The sequence below is a fragment of the Triturus cristatus genome, chromosome 6 (assembly GCF_964204655.1).
Source record: "Triturus cristatus chromosome 6, aTriCri1.1, whole genome shotgun sequence".
In the NCBI taxonomy this organism is placed as follows: domain Eukaryota; kingdom Metazoa; phylum Chordata; class Amphibia; order Caudata; family Salamandridae; genus Triturus; species Triturus cristatus.
The window spans coordinates 323,679,703-323,694,760 of NC_140589.1; the positions used below are offsets into that span (position 1 = coordinate 323,679,703).

General features: G+C 43.9%; 1 protein-coding gene across 2 annotated transcripts in view; it reads right to left on the reverse strand.

The window, feature by feature from the left end:
- The window catches only part of CIMIP5 (ciliary microtubule inner protein 5), a 60,625-nt gene that overhangs the window by 963 nt on the left and 44,604 nt on the right, over positions 1–15,058 (reverse strand). For both annotated transcript variants that reach the window (XM_085609174.1, XM_085609173.1), the window contains one exon: positions 11,011–11,050. In XM_085609174.1, coding sequence (XP_085465300.1) covers positions 11,011–11,050 — 40 coding nt within the window. The remainder of the gene's footprint in view (positions 1–11,010; positions 11,051–15,058) is intronic.

A 15,058-nucleotide genomic window follows, 5' to 3' on the forward strand; every position in this document is an offset into this window, starting at 1 on the left:
ACTTTCCCTGTGGCTCCATGCAAAACCCTTGCACTACTATGAATGTGATGTATTTAAAATACGGTGCACCATGGCGCAAATTCTGATGCATCTTTTGGCGCAAAAGTCACACATTGCTGGAGTTGTGTCGCAAGCACGACGCAACTAGAGCAATACACGAGGAGGCCTTTTCCCAAGGGTTTTGAGGCAGTGGCGTACTAGAAGTGGCACAGTGAAATTTTGTAGATTTCACTGTGACACTTCTACAAGACTTTCCTGCGTGGAAACGCCCACCCTACATACATTATACCTGATGCAGGTATAATGTGGCTCAGGGCTTTACAAGGTGATGCATCTCCCTAGATGAGCTGCGGAAGCCTGAATGAGCGGGTGATACTCCCCCACGTAAATGCCACTTCCTCTCCTCTAATGTCAGTATTTACCAGGTGCAGTCTTACGACCCTAAGTACTGGGCAATAGTAATGAGGGCCTCGCTTTGTAAGGCTTTTCAGAGGGTTGGGGTAAGGATGGGAAGGACACTCTACAATCTCCTGTAAATGGCCACACAATAATATATGCTTGTTTAGCATTTATAGGATGTAAGAAGTATTTCTGTACACATTCTTTCCAGATAAGAAGGATGTAAAAAGTGTTTCTTTACACATTCTTTCTAGATAAGAATAATAAATTATTAATTGATGCTAGTGTTATGGTTTAGAAGCTCATTAATGCTACCTGATAGTTCTGAATCTATGACTTGTTTTGCTATGATTTAAATGGGGGATCGTTGCACAGTGGGAATGATAAAGAAAACGATATACAAAACAAGGTTGCCTTGACAACAATGGTGTCAAGTGGAACAGGGAACCTTGTTTTGTGCAATACTACGGCCACCTTCAGCAACAGGAGACGATTTTACGAGAAATAAATACCTACTGGCGAGTCTAAAATGCATTCATTTACTAACTGAACTCAGAACAGTTTAAAAGCCAGCTACAAGATGGCTGCTCTTTCTGGCCATGAATGATATCTAATGCGGCCAAGTCCAGGGCATTTATTCTGGCTTCCAAGAAGACGCGTGCTGCATGTAAGAGGGTGTGAATTCAAGCTGTCCTTCCTAAACAGAACCAGAGGTTGTGATTATGAGACGCCATGCTCAAGATGGGCAGTGACTGGGATGAGAGGTTGATGGTGGCTGTGTCAGAGCACTTGATCTGGCAGCTTTCTTTGACAGGGTTGCATACAGAATTATGCTCACTCACCTCCAAGACAATGGTCCAGCGGTTAGCCTTCAAGTGGACTGAGCTATTCTTATAGTCAAGAGCACAATTCACTTTTACTCTGACTGTCATCATGTAATATGTACCTTTGCCCTTTAATCATTCACATTTACTTTGTTACATTGACCAAGGTAATTCAGAGTCTCTGCAAACTATTTTATAATTATGACACCACCACCCAATTACTAGTACAGACCTTCCAACAAATCTTCTAGATCAATGTTCACTGAAAGCTTGCATCAGATCTACAACCGGATGTGCCTGCACAACCGGAGGATAAACTAACCAAGGGGCATATCAACAAGCAGGCGATAACAACCCTAATCAACAAGGTCACGCTAACGCATGAAACCTTGCTTTAGCGTCAGGATTCCTAACGCCCAGCTTTGCATCTCTAATGAGATGCAAAGTGGGCGTTCCTGACCTGGTATGACAGGACAAATGTCGCTAAGCAACATTTCTCCTATCAGCAAGCCTAACGCTATGAAGCATAGCGTCAGGAAAAGTAGCGATAACCCCGGTTATCGCTACTTTCCTTACGCCTGCTTCAGGACTGACTTAGCCATGATATCCTATTGAAGGTGGATATCATGGCTAAGTTTGTGAGTCCCTATCAACTAGCTAACGTGAGATTATCGCTGGGTTTCCAGCGATAATCTCACGTTAGCCAGTTAGCGCTCGGATTTTTATTGCTGATGAGATAAGCGTTGCTAATAGCACGCTATCTCAGCGATAAAAATCGGCGCTAGCTGGCGATAATTATCCGAGCGCTGAATGCACTCAGCGATAATTATCGCCAGTTGTTGATGATATTCCCCCAAGGCCTTATTTATAAAGGCCTTGCAATACTTTTGGCCGCCATTGTGTCACTTTATCGTGACACAGCGGCGGCGCAAACGATGTGCCATGTTGCGCCATATTTACAAAGTGACGCATCTAGGCAGGTGCGTCACCTTGTAAAGCCCTGCACCACATTATCCCTGCGTTAGGTTTAATGTATGCAGGGTGGGTGTTCCCATGTAAAAAAAAGGTGGAAGGGTTGCAGTGAAATCTATGAGATTTCACTGCAACACTTCTAGGACTCCACTGCTTCAAAACCATACGCCTGTCTCATAGCAGGCGTAAGGGTCACGCAGTGCTATGTGACTAGGCCAACCCCTTGCATTGCTGGAGTTGCGTTAGTTTGCGACACAACTGCAGCAATGCATGACTTTTTGCACCAACAGATACGTCAGGATTCCTTACGTAGCTGTCATTTCTTGCGACATGGAACGCCATACATTAAATACGGCCCATCCATCGTGTCGCAAGGAGGGCGCAGTGAAAACTGTTGCATCGCTGTTTTGTCGCAGCGATGCAACAGTTTTCATAAATGAGGCCCCAAAGGCGGAGGATCGGTTAATCAGGACCTCTGCTAAGGCTTGGCTTGACAAATCTGAGGGGGCTTTTTCAAGCTAAACATTTCATGGAAACTCTGCTCACTGTAGTTTTAGTTAAGATTTTTGTTTTCATTTAGGGCAGCTAAAACAGTTCTTCCCACTGCTGTAATTTCTCCACAATGACCATAAAATAATAGATTTAGGGGCATATTTACAAGAAGCTTTTTTTTTGATGCAGTAGCAGCGCTTCAGTGCTCCACACTGCTCCTTATTTACAAAATGACGCATTGGGCCCAATGCGACAGTTTGTAAAGGCTTGCGTCACATAATGCCTGTGCCAGGAACAATGTATGCAGGGTAGGCGTTCCCACGTTAAAAACTATGTAGAATTGATGCAGTGAAATGTACAGCTTTTCACGGCGTCACTCAATGACTTGACTGCGTCAAAATCCCTAAGCCTTCTCAAATCAGGCGTAAGAATTGACACAGGGCTTTTAACACGGGACCTGCCTCTGTGTTCTGACACACTGCTGGAATTGCGTCAGTCTTACGACTAACTCCAGCAATGCGTCAATCTGGTGGCAAAAGATTAGTCAGAATTTCTGACGGAACTGTGAATCCATGCACCATGGAGCACTGTATTGTAAACACAGAGCATCCATGATGTTGGAGCATTTGCGGCAGGTGCAAGAACTCTGATGCATCAATGCCGATGCGTCAGTTCTTGTAAATATGCACCTTGGTTTCACGCATGATTTAGTTAATGGGGCATATCCTGACCTTCCAAACAGCTGCATCATGACATTCCCAAGCTGAAAGTTGTGGCAAGACTCCTGGTTGGACTAGTGTGTACAGTAAGGCAATCTCGACTCTTAGAACATCGCAAGGCTGCATTTCGCGAATGAGGCAGAACCTAAGGCGCTCTGTTTAAAATCAGGACAACTACTGGATGTGTCCAGATGATCTACACAAGATGATTCAGCGCTACTCTCCACCATGCTCAATAGCATCCTTTACAGCCTGCAAACCTGTTTTCCCTAACACCAATAGGAGCATGATGTGCAATTGTGCCTTTTCAGCCTATGCAGTTATGCAACAACTGGGCCCTTGTGCTGGAAGACAGCAAGGACTGCCTGATGTTACAGAAAAGCTGAACAACTATCCTTTTCCCATAGTCACCTGCAACTCGTTTACTGTATTGTCTTTTAAGGAAGTTCAGCTCCAAGATACTACAGAAGTGGTGAAAGTCTAGATTTAAAAGAATGGAATAACATAATATATGATGAGGTAAGATTAGACATTGGAAAATAAGGATTCTCAAAAAAAAATATTAACCCCGAAGAGGTGACAAACATGGGGAATGAATTAACAATTTCCAGGACATACACAGGAGACCAGTAGCATTATGTAACCTAAGGTAAAGCTGGAGATCATGCTTGGTTTTTTCTCTGTTGCTACTGGCTGCCTAGAGATTTACAACCCTATATTTGTCAGCCTCAAGTTTCGAGGGAAACCCTCAGTCCTGATAGTTCAGCCAAAAGTACTTTGCATACAAGGATTTGTAGGCTGACATTAACAATACTAAAATTGAAGTTAGGAGTTAAAGAATGTTACAGCCTCTTAACTAAAAATCCAAGACTGTGACAATGTGTCTCAATTTACACGGGGGCTGCATGTGAGTATAGTTAATATTCACTCAGGGGCACAATGTCATAGATTGTGTAAATATTTGTACAATATAGTTGGATTAAGTTTCTTTGTCTTGAAAATCGAGATTACAAATATTGGTTTTCATTTGCTATTACAGACTAACCGGAGAGAACTGAGAAAAAACACCCTTGGTCCGCCTTTCTAACCAGCATCGCTTTGCATCAAGGAACTCGCAGTAATCCCGCTGTAATTAGAACATGGACATAAAGGTCCTAGCATACAAACTTTGGTTGACTGAAAGCTCAGACAAGCTGAAAGAGTTCCACATCATGGGGCTACTATGAACTGCATTGCATTGACCATCATCGATTTTGCACCAGGTTTTGCAGCAGGTGGGCCAATGTGGCTGTTACAAAGGGGCATATCAACAAGGGCTTTATCTCTGCTTTTTTGGCTTTAAAAGCCAAAAAAGCAGAGATAAAACTAGCGCCCTATCAACAACAGGGTGCTAACACGCAAATTTGCATGTTAGCACCCTTTTACTCTACGCTTCCCCTTGCATCTCTAATGAGATGCAAAGGGGGCGTTCCAGAGTAAAATAATAGGAGAAATGTCGCTAAGCAACATTTCTCCTATTATCAAGAATGTCGCTAACCCTGTTAGAGACAAAAAAAGCAGCGCTAACCGCGGTTAACGCTGCTTTTTTACGTCTGGTATTTTTCTGACTTAGCCATGATATCCTATGGAAGGGAGATATCATGGCTAAGTTTGCCTGTCCCTATCAACAAGGTAACGTGTGATTATCGCTGGGTTTCCAGCGATAATTTCACGTTAGCCTGTTAGCGTGTAGATTTTTATCGCTATTGAGATAAGCGTTGCTAATAGCACGCTATCTCAGCGATAAAAATTCACGCTAGCCGGCGATAATTATCCTCACGCTAAGAGCGCTGAGCGATAATTATCGCCGGTTGTTGTTGATATGCCCCAAAGTGAGTAAAGAAAAGTAGGTTAAAGTAAATATACACATCCTTATTGATCATACATAGAATATCTGGTTTTTGGTCCTGACAGAAAGGCCCTATTGGTGGCACACTGTGGAGCACCCACCAGACTGTGCAGATGCTACAGTAGCCGAAGTGTCTTGAAAAGTGGAGCATCATCCTGGGGAGACCGTAGACAAGACTTCCATGTTGGTCCCACACACTTTGACCCGTCTACTCCTCCCTTACAAAAGAGCATTTCTGGCAGTTCGCTTCTGAAGGCAGTCTGGAGCCGCAGTGGAGTTCAAGCCAGTGTGCAAACCTGATGGGCATTGGCTTTCTCCCTGTTCTCTTGGTCTTGTGACGGAAGAGCTTGCTCAGTCTTGAGTTTCCAGATCCACTGGACTCACAGAATCTGGGGTTATAAAATACAAACTGACCTAACAGTGTCTCAAACATGTACTTTCTAAAGTGAGTTGGATGGTATTGGAGGTGGAGAGATCGAAAGGTGAGGTTGGATTGACTATAACAGGGCATAGGGAAAGCGGCACGCTGGTCTAAGGGAACTACCTCTTGTTCTCCTCCTCCTAGTCATACCCTGCCTTGTTCAATATTTCTTTATGGCTCTACAGCTTCAAGCCGAGTCCTGGTATATAGGAGAGGCATCAAGGAGACCCTGTGGAAACCCAGTTGAAAAAACACAGAAAGACAAAAGGTGGAGGCTACACAATATCTCCTGTCAATTTTTCATTTGGACTCCACTGTAGTGTTTGTGTCTCCTGGTTGTGAACCATTGACCGACTTAGCCCAAGTAGTGCCCACTTGCTTTTTGTTTCCCCCCTTTGACTTACTTATGAGTTTTATATTCCATTACACACACTGGCCCTCATTACGATGTTGGGCAGAATCACTTCTTTCCAACACTGCATCGGTCATGGGACCGACCAATACCCGGTCGGCAGTCTCGACCGCATCATTATGATGCGAACAAACACTGTGCATCGCATTCCTACATTTTACTATGGCATCATGCATTCTGGTCGTAATGCATGCTCCCATAGTAAAATTGGAGGTGCGGTTCATCCCTCCACCCTGTGGCAGGCACCTTAAGGTGCCAGCCACAAAGTGCAAGGATCATGGTGCCCCCTTGGCCTCCAACCGGAGACCGTGCACCCAAGAGGGCCTTGCTTGGGGGCCCCCAAAGACGCTTTCCGACATGATTTCCATGTCAGACAGACTGGCATGGAAACCATGTCGGAAACCGTCATCGTAATCTCAAGGGCGGAAAGACCTGCCCTTGAGATTACTTGCCGCATTCAGACTGGTGGACGGCCTTTACGAGTCCATCGGAAGCCAGACAGAATGACCGATCAGATTCTTTTATGACTGCCTCCATCAAAATGAGGGGGGTGGAAAGGAATCCAGCCGGCCCATTACGATGCGGCTCGGAAGGCACCGACCATCGGTTGGAGCCCTTCCAAGCCACATTGTAATCGGCCCCATTGTGCTTTATGATCACTTCTGGGTTTTTTATTTTAGGAAATTTTGTTGGCTATAAAGTTTGTCCACATCTATGATTTCACCATTATGTTGACTTTATACTATTTCCATCTTGTGTATGTAATGCAGAACAAAAATGGCTTGATACACTTACTCTGGGAACACTGAAGAAGATGGAAGACAGTAGAGAACGCTGACACAACACATTCGAAGAATACACTTTCACAGGGATAAAATCATCTATAAGCCAACTTTCCACTTCACAATCTTTTCCCCCTAGGTTTGCCTTCCCAATGCATAGAGAGGTATATTATTATACAATGCTCATTTCATTATCCACCCTTTGAGCAGGGCCCATGACACCATACTTAATCTTATTTACGTGTGGATTTGTACTTATATGTAATCAATCATTATTTTGACATCTTCATGTAAAAGCACAAAGCTACCCAATGCAGATATCATCCTTGAGGTAATTTCTTTAAGTATCATAGCATCGTCTTCAGAGAGTTTGCCCCCGATTGCCTCTGGTGTTCAATAATACAAAGACCCTCTCTAGCATTGCCCAAGAGAGTGCACATGACATACTCTTCTTAGAAGCTTCCCTCACTTCTGTAGTCTGGGGAGAACTGCTGAATCATAATGCATGGATCAAAGTCCCAACTACTAGTAGGTGCTGTTGCAGCTGAGGTTCTGGAGAAGAGTAATGACTGCTTGGAAGTAAGCATGGGGGACCGGTGACAATCTGCAGCGTAGTGTGGAGCCAAAGAAACCATAAGGTCTTGAAATGGTAAAACTATGTGTCTAGAATGAAAAGGGAGGCTCGATGACTTTAGACTGTATATGAGATTCTCAAAAGCTTTTGAGTTCATATAATTTAACAAGATGTTCTTCCTGGGGCCACTACTTAGTTGCCATTATTTATTTTGGAGTTGAATATTGTGCTGTGAACCTCAAAGATTCTTCAGAGCAATGCACATTTTGAATTCAAGTTCAGGATGGTGGAACAGCTGGAGTTTATTTGTCTACAGGACATGACCTCTATCAAACATGACTGACTGGCTAATCTCAATTCTGTTGTCTACTCAAGTAAACACTATTCTGAATAGCTTAGGAATTTCCTGAAGCACAGATATTTGGGCTACTCTGAGGAGAGGACCAGAGAGTTGGGCCTCGATCTCTGATGTATCGTTCTCCACGTTTCTTTCTCTTTAAAGTTTTTTGATTGAGCTCTTACATCATAGCAGACTGGAGATTCCTGGTTCAGAGGGTGTCCAGGGGGAGGAGGGCCATTATGTGCCATAACGTGCACTTTGAAGTTAATTCTCTCTTCTCCTAGGAGCCAACGAAGTGTATTTCATGCCTAATGTGGTAATGCAGAGGTTTATACACAATCTTGTGTCTCGTTTTTTCAAAATTCCTTCTTAAACTTAAAATCCCTCATATAACACATAGCAGTAGTCCATCTTGCCATTTATACATGATGGAGTAAGGGTATAGTATTCTGAAGCGTGCATGGCTACAGATTTAAACTCTTAACCACAGATTTGATTTGGGTGGGAAAAAACACTTTGATTTAAACTACAATGACTAGGTTTTTAACATTCGTCATTGTACAGGGAGGACTCCCCAGGTTTGGAAGTCATTTGGAAGGGATGGCGATCTGGTCTATTCAGCCAAACTCAATCATTTTAGTCTTTGCTCTATTCAAATATGGAATTTTTTTCTTGAATTCAGTCTCATATGTATATACAGCCCGTTGGGACTTTATTTTAGCCTTTCTTGGACTCCTCCAGTCGGTTGTGTATCTAAGTGGGGTTGGCATATATTTGAAAGCCTACTGCAACCCGTCCTAGGGCCTGGGCTAGGGATACAAGAATAATTTTAACAGTAATGCTGAGTCTTGAGGATCCTTATGTGCCACTTTCTGAGCAAGTGGTGTTGCAGACTCGATACATACTTTTTGGCAGTAATCACTGAGGAAAATGTAGGTCCTTTGTAGGGCCTCCCGAGGATCCATACCCATTGCTGAGGACTCCTTGTTACTATTATATGGTATACTGCATCATATGCAGCAGAGACAAAGAACGATCAGACACAAATGCTATAAGAATTTCCTCTCTAACGTTGGCCAGTGTGGTTTCACTGCCTCATAAGGGTTAGAATCCGGACTGGTGATTGTGTAGACGGTAGCTCAGGGTGACCACATCCAGATGGATGAAGAGCATGATGACTAGAAGGAACAGGACCTGAAAGAGGACCAAGACTGAGAAGTACAGGGGTACGCAGATCTGGACGATCAGGATCGAGAGGAGCAGGGGGGACTGGTTCAGGGTCAGGACCAGAAGACGATGAGGAATAGGAGAAAGAAGACCAGGAGGCTAAGGAATTCAATAAGGACCATGGGAAGGCTTGAAAGGGGAGTAGAAGAACCAAGAAGCAGACCAGAATGGTGAGGAGGGTCTAGACTATGACTGGGATGACCAAGAGAAAGAGGAAGAATAGGAGAAGTAACAGGACTATTAGGTGATGACCAGGGATAGTTCAGGACCAGGAGGAGGATGACAACCAAGGTCAAGAAGCAGAGGGAAATGAGACCGTCCAGGAGGAGGAGGAGGGAATAGCATGAGAGGCAGTAGGAGGGACAGGACCAGGAGTTGGAGGACCAAGAGGAGGTGAAATAGGAGGAAGAGGAAACAAAGGAACAAGAGAGGTAATGAGGAGGAGGGGTGAAGGACCAGTAGGGGCAGCAGCATCAGAGTCAGTGTGGGATCAGAAAACGGAGAAGGAACAGGATGCTGAGGGGTAGAAACACGACCAGAAGCAGGAGGACTAGGAGAAGGACCTGATGAAGTAGGACCAGGAAATAGACCGGAAAGATGGGAAGATTACCTAAACCAAGGGTACCAGGATGGCCAGGAGGGCCAAGATCCCATAAGTCAGGACAGGAGGATCAGGACCAGAAGACCAGCATAACCTGGACCATGGGGACTAGGACCAGGGGCACGATGGACCAGAAGGATCAAGAGCAAGGCCAGAAGGAAAATAAACCAGCACCAGTTCAGGACCTCAAGAAGGACCATGATCAGAAGGGTCAGAACAGAGAAGATTAGGAAGACTATGACCAAGCAAGACCAGGATCAGGTCCAGAACCATAAGGAGGACTATGATGAGTGCCAGGAAGAGGAGGAGGAGCATGAGGATAAGTAGGAGTATCTAGATGAGGAAAAGGATGAGAACTAGGGGAACAGGACCAGTGCCCAGTGTAAGTCCCAGAGAATGTGAAAAACGAGGAACAAGTCCAGGATGAAGATGGCTATGGTCCCAGGGAATGAAGAAGAGAAGAGGAGGCAACCACAAGTAGGTAGAAGAGGAGGAGGACAGGGTTAGAAAGAGGAGAATGATCAGCAGTCGAAGGACCAGGATGGTGATGATGAGGAGGAGAAGGAGAAAGATATGGAGGGGGAAATGGACAAGGAGGAGGATGGGGAGCAGAGGAAGAAACAGATGTGGAGGAGGAGAGCAACCAGGACAAGGAGGATGTTGTGATTCAAGTTCACTTTTTTATGGATAGGCACATAATTACAGAGACTAAATGAAATGAAATGATTATTACTATATAGAGACCCCTATTTTTTCAGCATGTGTAAAGCAGTGCTCAACCCCCTTAACTATCTTAAAATGCAGTCAGCATGTGACCAATTAAGTATACCAGAATAGCCCAATCCTCACATTTTTTTGCCTTCTAGTTTCTGGAGAGCAATTTGTCAAAAACAACAAATAGGCTAACTGACAATAGCTCCATTGCTCATGATCCCACTTCTCATCGCTCTGCCCCTCATCTCTACATTCACTTCCCGATACAACCAGTTTATTGGATCCCAGTGTAAACCTTTTTCCATTTTAAGCTCTGCCATGAAGAGATAGATAGGTTTGCTGTATGGACAACATATCTGTCCACCTTTGGTGTAGGTGATAAGACTGCTTGGCATCATAAGACATTAAATGGAAATGAATCCCTACCTCCCTCATTTGGATATTAGCATTTGACCTGTATGAGTCTAGGAACAAAGATAATGAATCAGTAAATAACAAAATCCCTTGTCTGATCTCAACCAAACATGAATGTGATAATTTAAAAAGATCTCTGCAGTTCAGTTGTTCTAAACCATCACCACAGTGAACTGCAAGTAGGCTCAAGTTTGTCTTCAGTTTTATTAGGGATTCTGCTGTTGGTCTTACCAATGCGTCATAGGCCTTCAGAAACCCCCAGTGCTCCTCCCTGAGAAAAGAGAATTCAATGAACAGTTAGTCCTTTTTAGGTAATTAAAAAAAAATGCTTTACAATCGACAAATGCATGTTATAACTTGAAAAGTATTATACTTCATTGTAGGAATCCCATTTTAAGCAGGAACGATGATTTGAATCACAGAACAGGTTTAACGTGTCTTTTTAACGCTACATAAAATAGGTGAGAAGGCAGAGGAGGAGTTATTCAGGGGCCTTCATGGTATCTGTGGGAGAGGGGGTGATGATGGGAAACACTACTGCTGCTTCTGTTACAGGAGGCCGATATTGCAGCACTGCTGCAAAACCGGACCCTAGAAACAAAAATGGCCCCCAACCAGTCCAAAACCGTCCCCACCTTTCCAGACCACTGGGAAAACGCCTGGTGCCCGCTTCGGCCATTACGTCTCTTTGGTGAAGGAAACAGCGCAGGTGTTCCTATCTGTTTAAAAGAACCCTCACTCCCTAATGTCATGTGACTTACCCATTACACAACAGAGGCATGCTTCATCCTCAGGTCCTCAAGATACCTTGGGGCATATTTACAAACAAATGTCTGAGTGAGGTGCTATGCCAAATTTGGCAACGCTGCGCTCTGACATTTTTAAAATGCAGGGATGTGCCGTATTGACTAGAATTCGGCGCACTCCTGTGTTTCCGTGAGCACTGGCGCAAAAAAAGCTGCAAGCACCATGTCCCATGTTGCAGGGGGGCCTGCGCTACAGGGGCGATTCCTGCACATAAACAATCAATAATGGCTATTTGCTCTTTCTATGCGTGCAGCAGAATGCAGCACACATAAAAAGAGCAAAAAACAAGGAGAAATAATCATTTCTCCTCGTATTGCCATCTTAAGACCAGGTATTCCCTGGCGTTAATTTTTGGCACTACCCCAATCTTGTAAATCTGGCGCAGCTTCAAAAAGCAATGGGTGTTGTGGTGGAACGCCCACTGCAAAACCCAATGCACGTCCCTTTGCCGCTGAGGACTTCAACAGAAAGGGGCATATTTACAACGTGGCATTAATGAAATGGACTAAGACAGCAGAAAGGTCTACATGTTTCAGACATAAATGATCTCCAGTAGGGTCAAATGGCTTTCTTCAGGGCCAGTGTATTATGAGGATCCCTAACTGTGTTCAGGGGCGGCTCCTCCACTAGGACGGAGGAGCGTCGCACCACTGCTTTCTCGCAGTGGGAGAAGCAGAACCATAAAATGATAATACATTTTAGTTATGACCATTTTATGTTTGGTGGTGGGCAGGCGGGTGAGCAGTGCTGCTCTGCGAGCAGCCAGGGCAGGGGAGGAGTGGTGTGCCCACTCCTCAGGTGCAATTACTGTTTGGTTGGCCCTCTGGGGTCGCCTAAACCAGTCATGCGCATTCTGATCTTCTCAGAGAACATGGCCTCCCCGTAGGCCACTGGCTGGGAGGCATCCCTACCAATCACAATGCTGCTTGCAGCGGCGTTGTGATTGGCTTGGGGAGGGTCCGGAGGAAGCCTGGCTGCCTGCTTCGTGTTCCTGGAGAATAAAAGCAGGAGCCAAGCAGACACGGGACCTGGCCGCTGGAAAGCTAAGTCTATTTTTTTTGTTAAATTGAACCCCCCGCGTGACTTCCCCCCTCCCCGCACGACCCTCCACCCTTAAGACATGCTGGCCGCGACTGACTGTGTTACGTCTGGGACTGAACATTACTTGTGCAATCAAATTATGTGCATGTTAATCATGTTTTTTAATTGTGCATGCCTTAAGATTAAAATCAATTATAAGGAACTTGCTCAAAGGTGTATCTGTAAAATTAAGAGAGGCTCAATGAATTATAAAAATAATAATAATAATAATAATAAGCAGTACAGTGATTTCTGCAAGTGAGAATCACATATTATCCATGCAGTGGCTTGTTTGTTAGTACGTTTAGCTTTAACATGAAAAAAGGACCTCCAAAGTGCTTTTATATTCGGGTGAGAACAATAAACAGCAGTGCACAAAAAGGGCCTCCAAAGGGCTTTTGTATTCAGGTGAGAACAACAAACAGCAGTGAACAAAATGTGTTTGCATGCAACCGTCCAACTGTACTTTTTATGTTGGGTCTCTAGTTCCTCGTAGAGGATTAGAGGTGGGCGGACCCTATTGTCACACTCTGAAAACGCATAAATAATAGAAGCTGTAGGGTTACCAAAATCAATTATGTACCCTGGCTCGGTGCATAAGCCTCTTTCCCTCTCCAGACTTACTTCATCAAGAAACCTTGCCAGCTGAGAACCTGAGCATGTCCTCTAAGCCCTGCATCTTAATTATGTACTCGCGGAAGGCGCTACTTAAGTGTCGTCCAGGTCTCATTGCATGACTGCCAGTCTTAGGAATTCTTGAGTATGTAGGTGCTCTGGGGGCTGAAGGTGGCAGAAAAGCCATGTTATGATGGTGGTAAGGCAGAGGATACTCAAGGTACTGTTTGCTTCAGGGGACAGAAGGAGCACAAGACCCTGTATTTTGTGTCTTCTAAGGATGGGGATGATAGACTGCATCAAGTGGGAATGCAGTGAGGTAAGTACTCAGAGGCTGCTACTTGTAGGATTGGGGGGGGGGGAGGAATGGATCTGTGGCTTCATTGAGGATCCTGTGCCCCCTACAAAAGTAATACCACATTCTTAAAAACGGTGCAAAAATATGAGTTCTTACTATGTGCAGCATCACTGAGAATGGACGCTGCACAAAGTGCAAGTGTCTGTTGCACTGGCCAAGCAGTGATTCTGGCATTACTGCACTGCACCTACTAGACTTGGAAGTTACTTTTACCTAATGTTAAACAGCTCTTTTGTCTCTAGGGCTAAGGCAGAACAAACGTCCTACTCTATCTAGGTTTGAAGCTCTTATAGGGAAATTAAAGCAGGTACTCTGAAAGAGTGGAGAAGAGTAAGAACAACCAGGTTACCTTCGCCAATGGAAACAATAAACCAGGCTACTTCTGGTTGGTGAGGCAGAAGAGACCAACGGTTAAACTGCTTAGCACACCCTTTAATGATTACTTCACGGTCATCATTAGATGTGAATATTATTGATTATGGAAACATAAATATGTTTGTAACCAGCTCTTCAACCATTGCAGGATTAAACATGGACTCGGATATCAGAGCACATGCAGCATTGATGATCCATATTTTTTAACAATCCTAAGGAAATATTTTAAACCAATTATGCCGCTTAATTTGTTCATTAGGCTCCCTGGTTTTCTGTAAAAAATGACCATCCATTGCGTGGTGTACCCCCAGATTTTTGCCTTGACTGTTTTGCTGGCTGTAGAACTCTGTGCACTTTACCACTGCTAGACAGTGATATCGTGCATGTGCACTTGCTTTCAAAATGATGAAATTGACATACCCCTGATTGGTATAAATAACTTTCCTATAAGTTACTAGTATGTGGTATCAAAGTGTACTCAGGGCCTGTAAGTTAAATGTCACCTGTCAACATGTACACATATCTAGAGAGACTTACTTTAATAATGTGAATTGTATTTTATATAGGAAGATTTGTGGCGGGTTTCTCTTGTCATTTTCTACCCACAGTAATTCTCCTTCTATGGATTCTATGAAACTCGTGAAATGAAGTCAATTGGAGGTTTTCTTTAAGTGACTATATTGTTCTATATGTTCTTGTTACATAAAACAAAGATATTGAAATGAAAAAAAAATCACCAGTGGACTGCAGCACCCTTTGTGCCATCCTCCACAGTGACAATGTAAACATGACTGCAGGCCTGTTATGTGCAGCTTGACTGTGCAGGTTTAAACTGCAAATTTGACCTGTTAAAATAACCCCTTTTGATAGCCCTAAACCTTTTGATAGCCCTAAACCTTCTTTTTAAATATTAATAAATCACCCCTAAGTGGACCTTATTGTCCATAAGGCAGGGTGCATGATATTTAAAAGTAGGAAATGTAGATGTTTAATATTAACCATATCCTTACAGTGAAAAGGCTCAAAAACAAATTTTCAACGTAA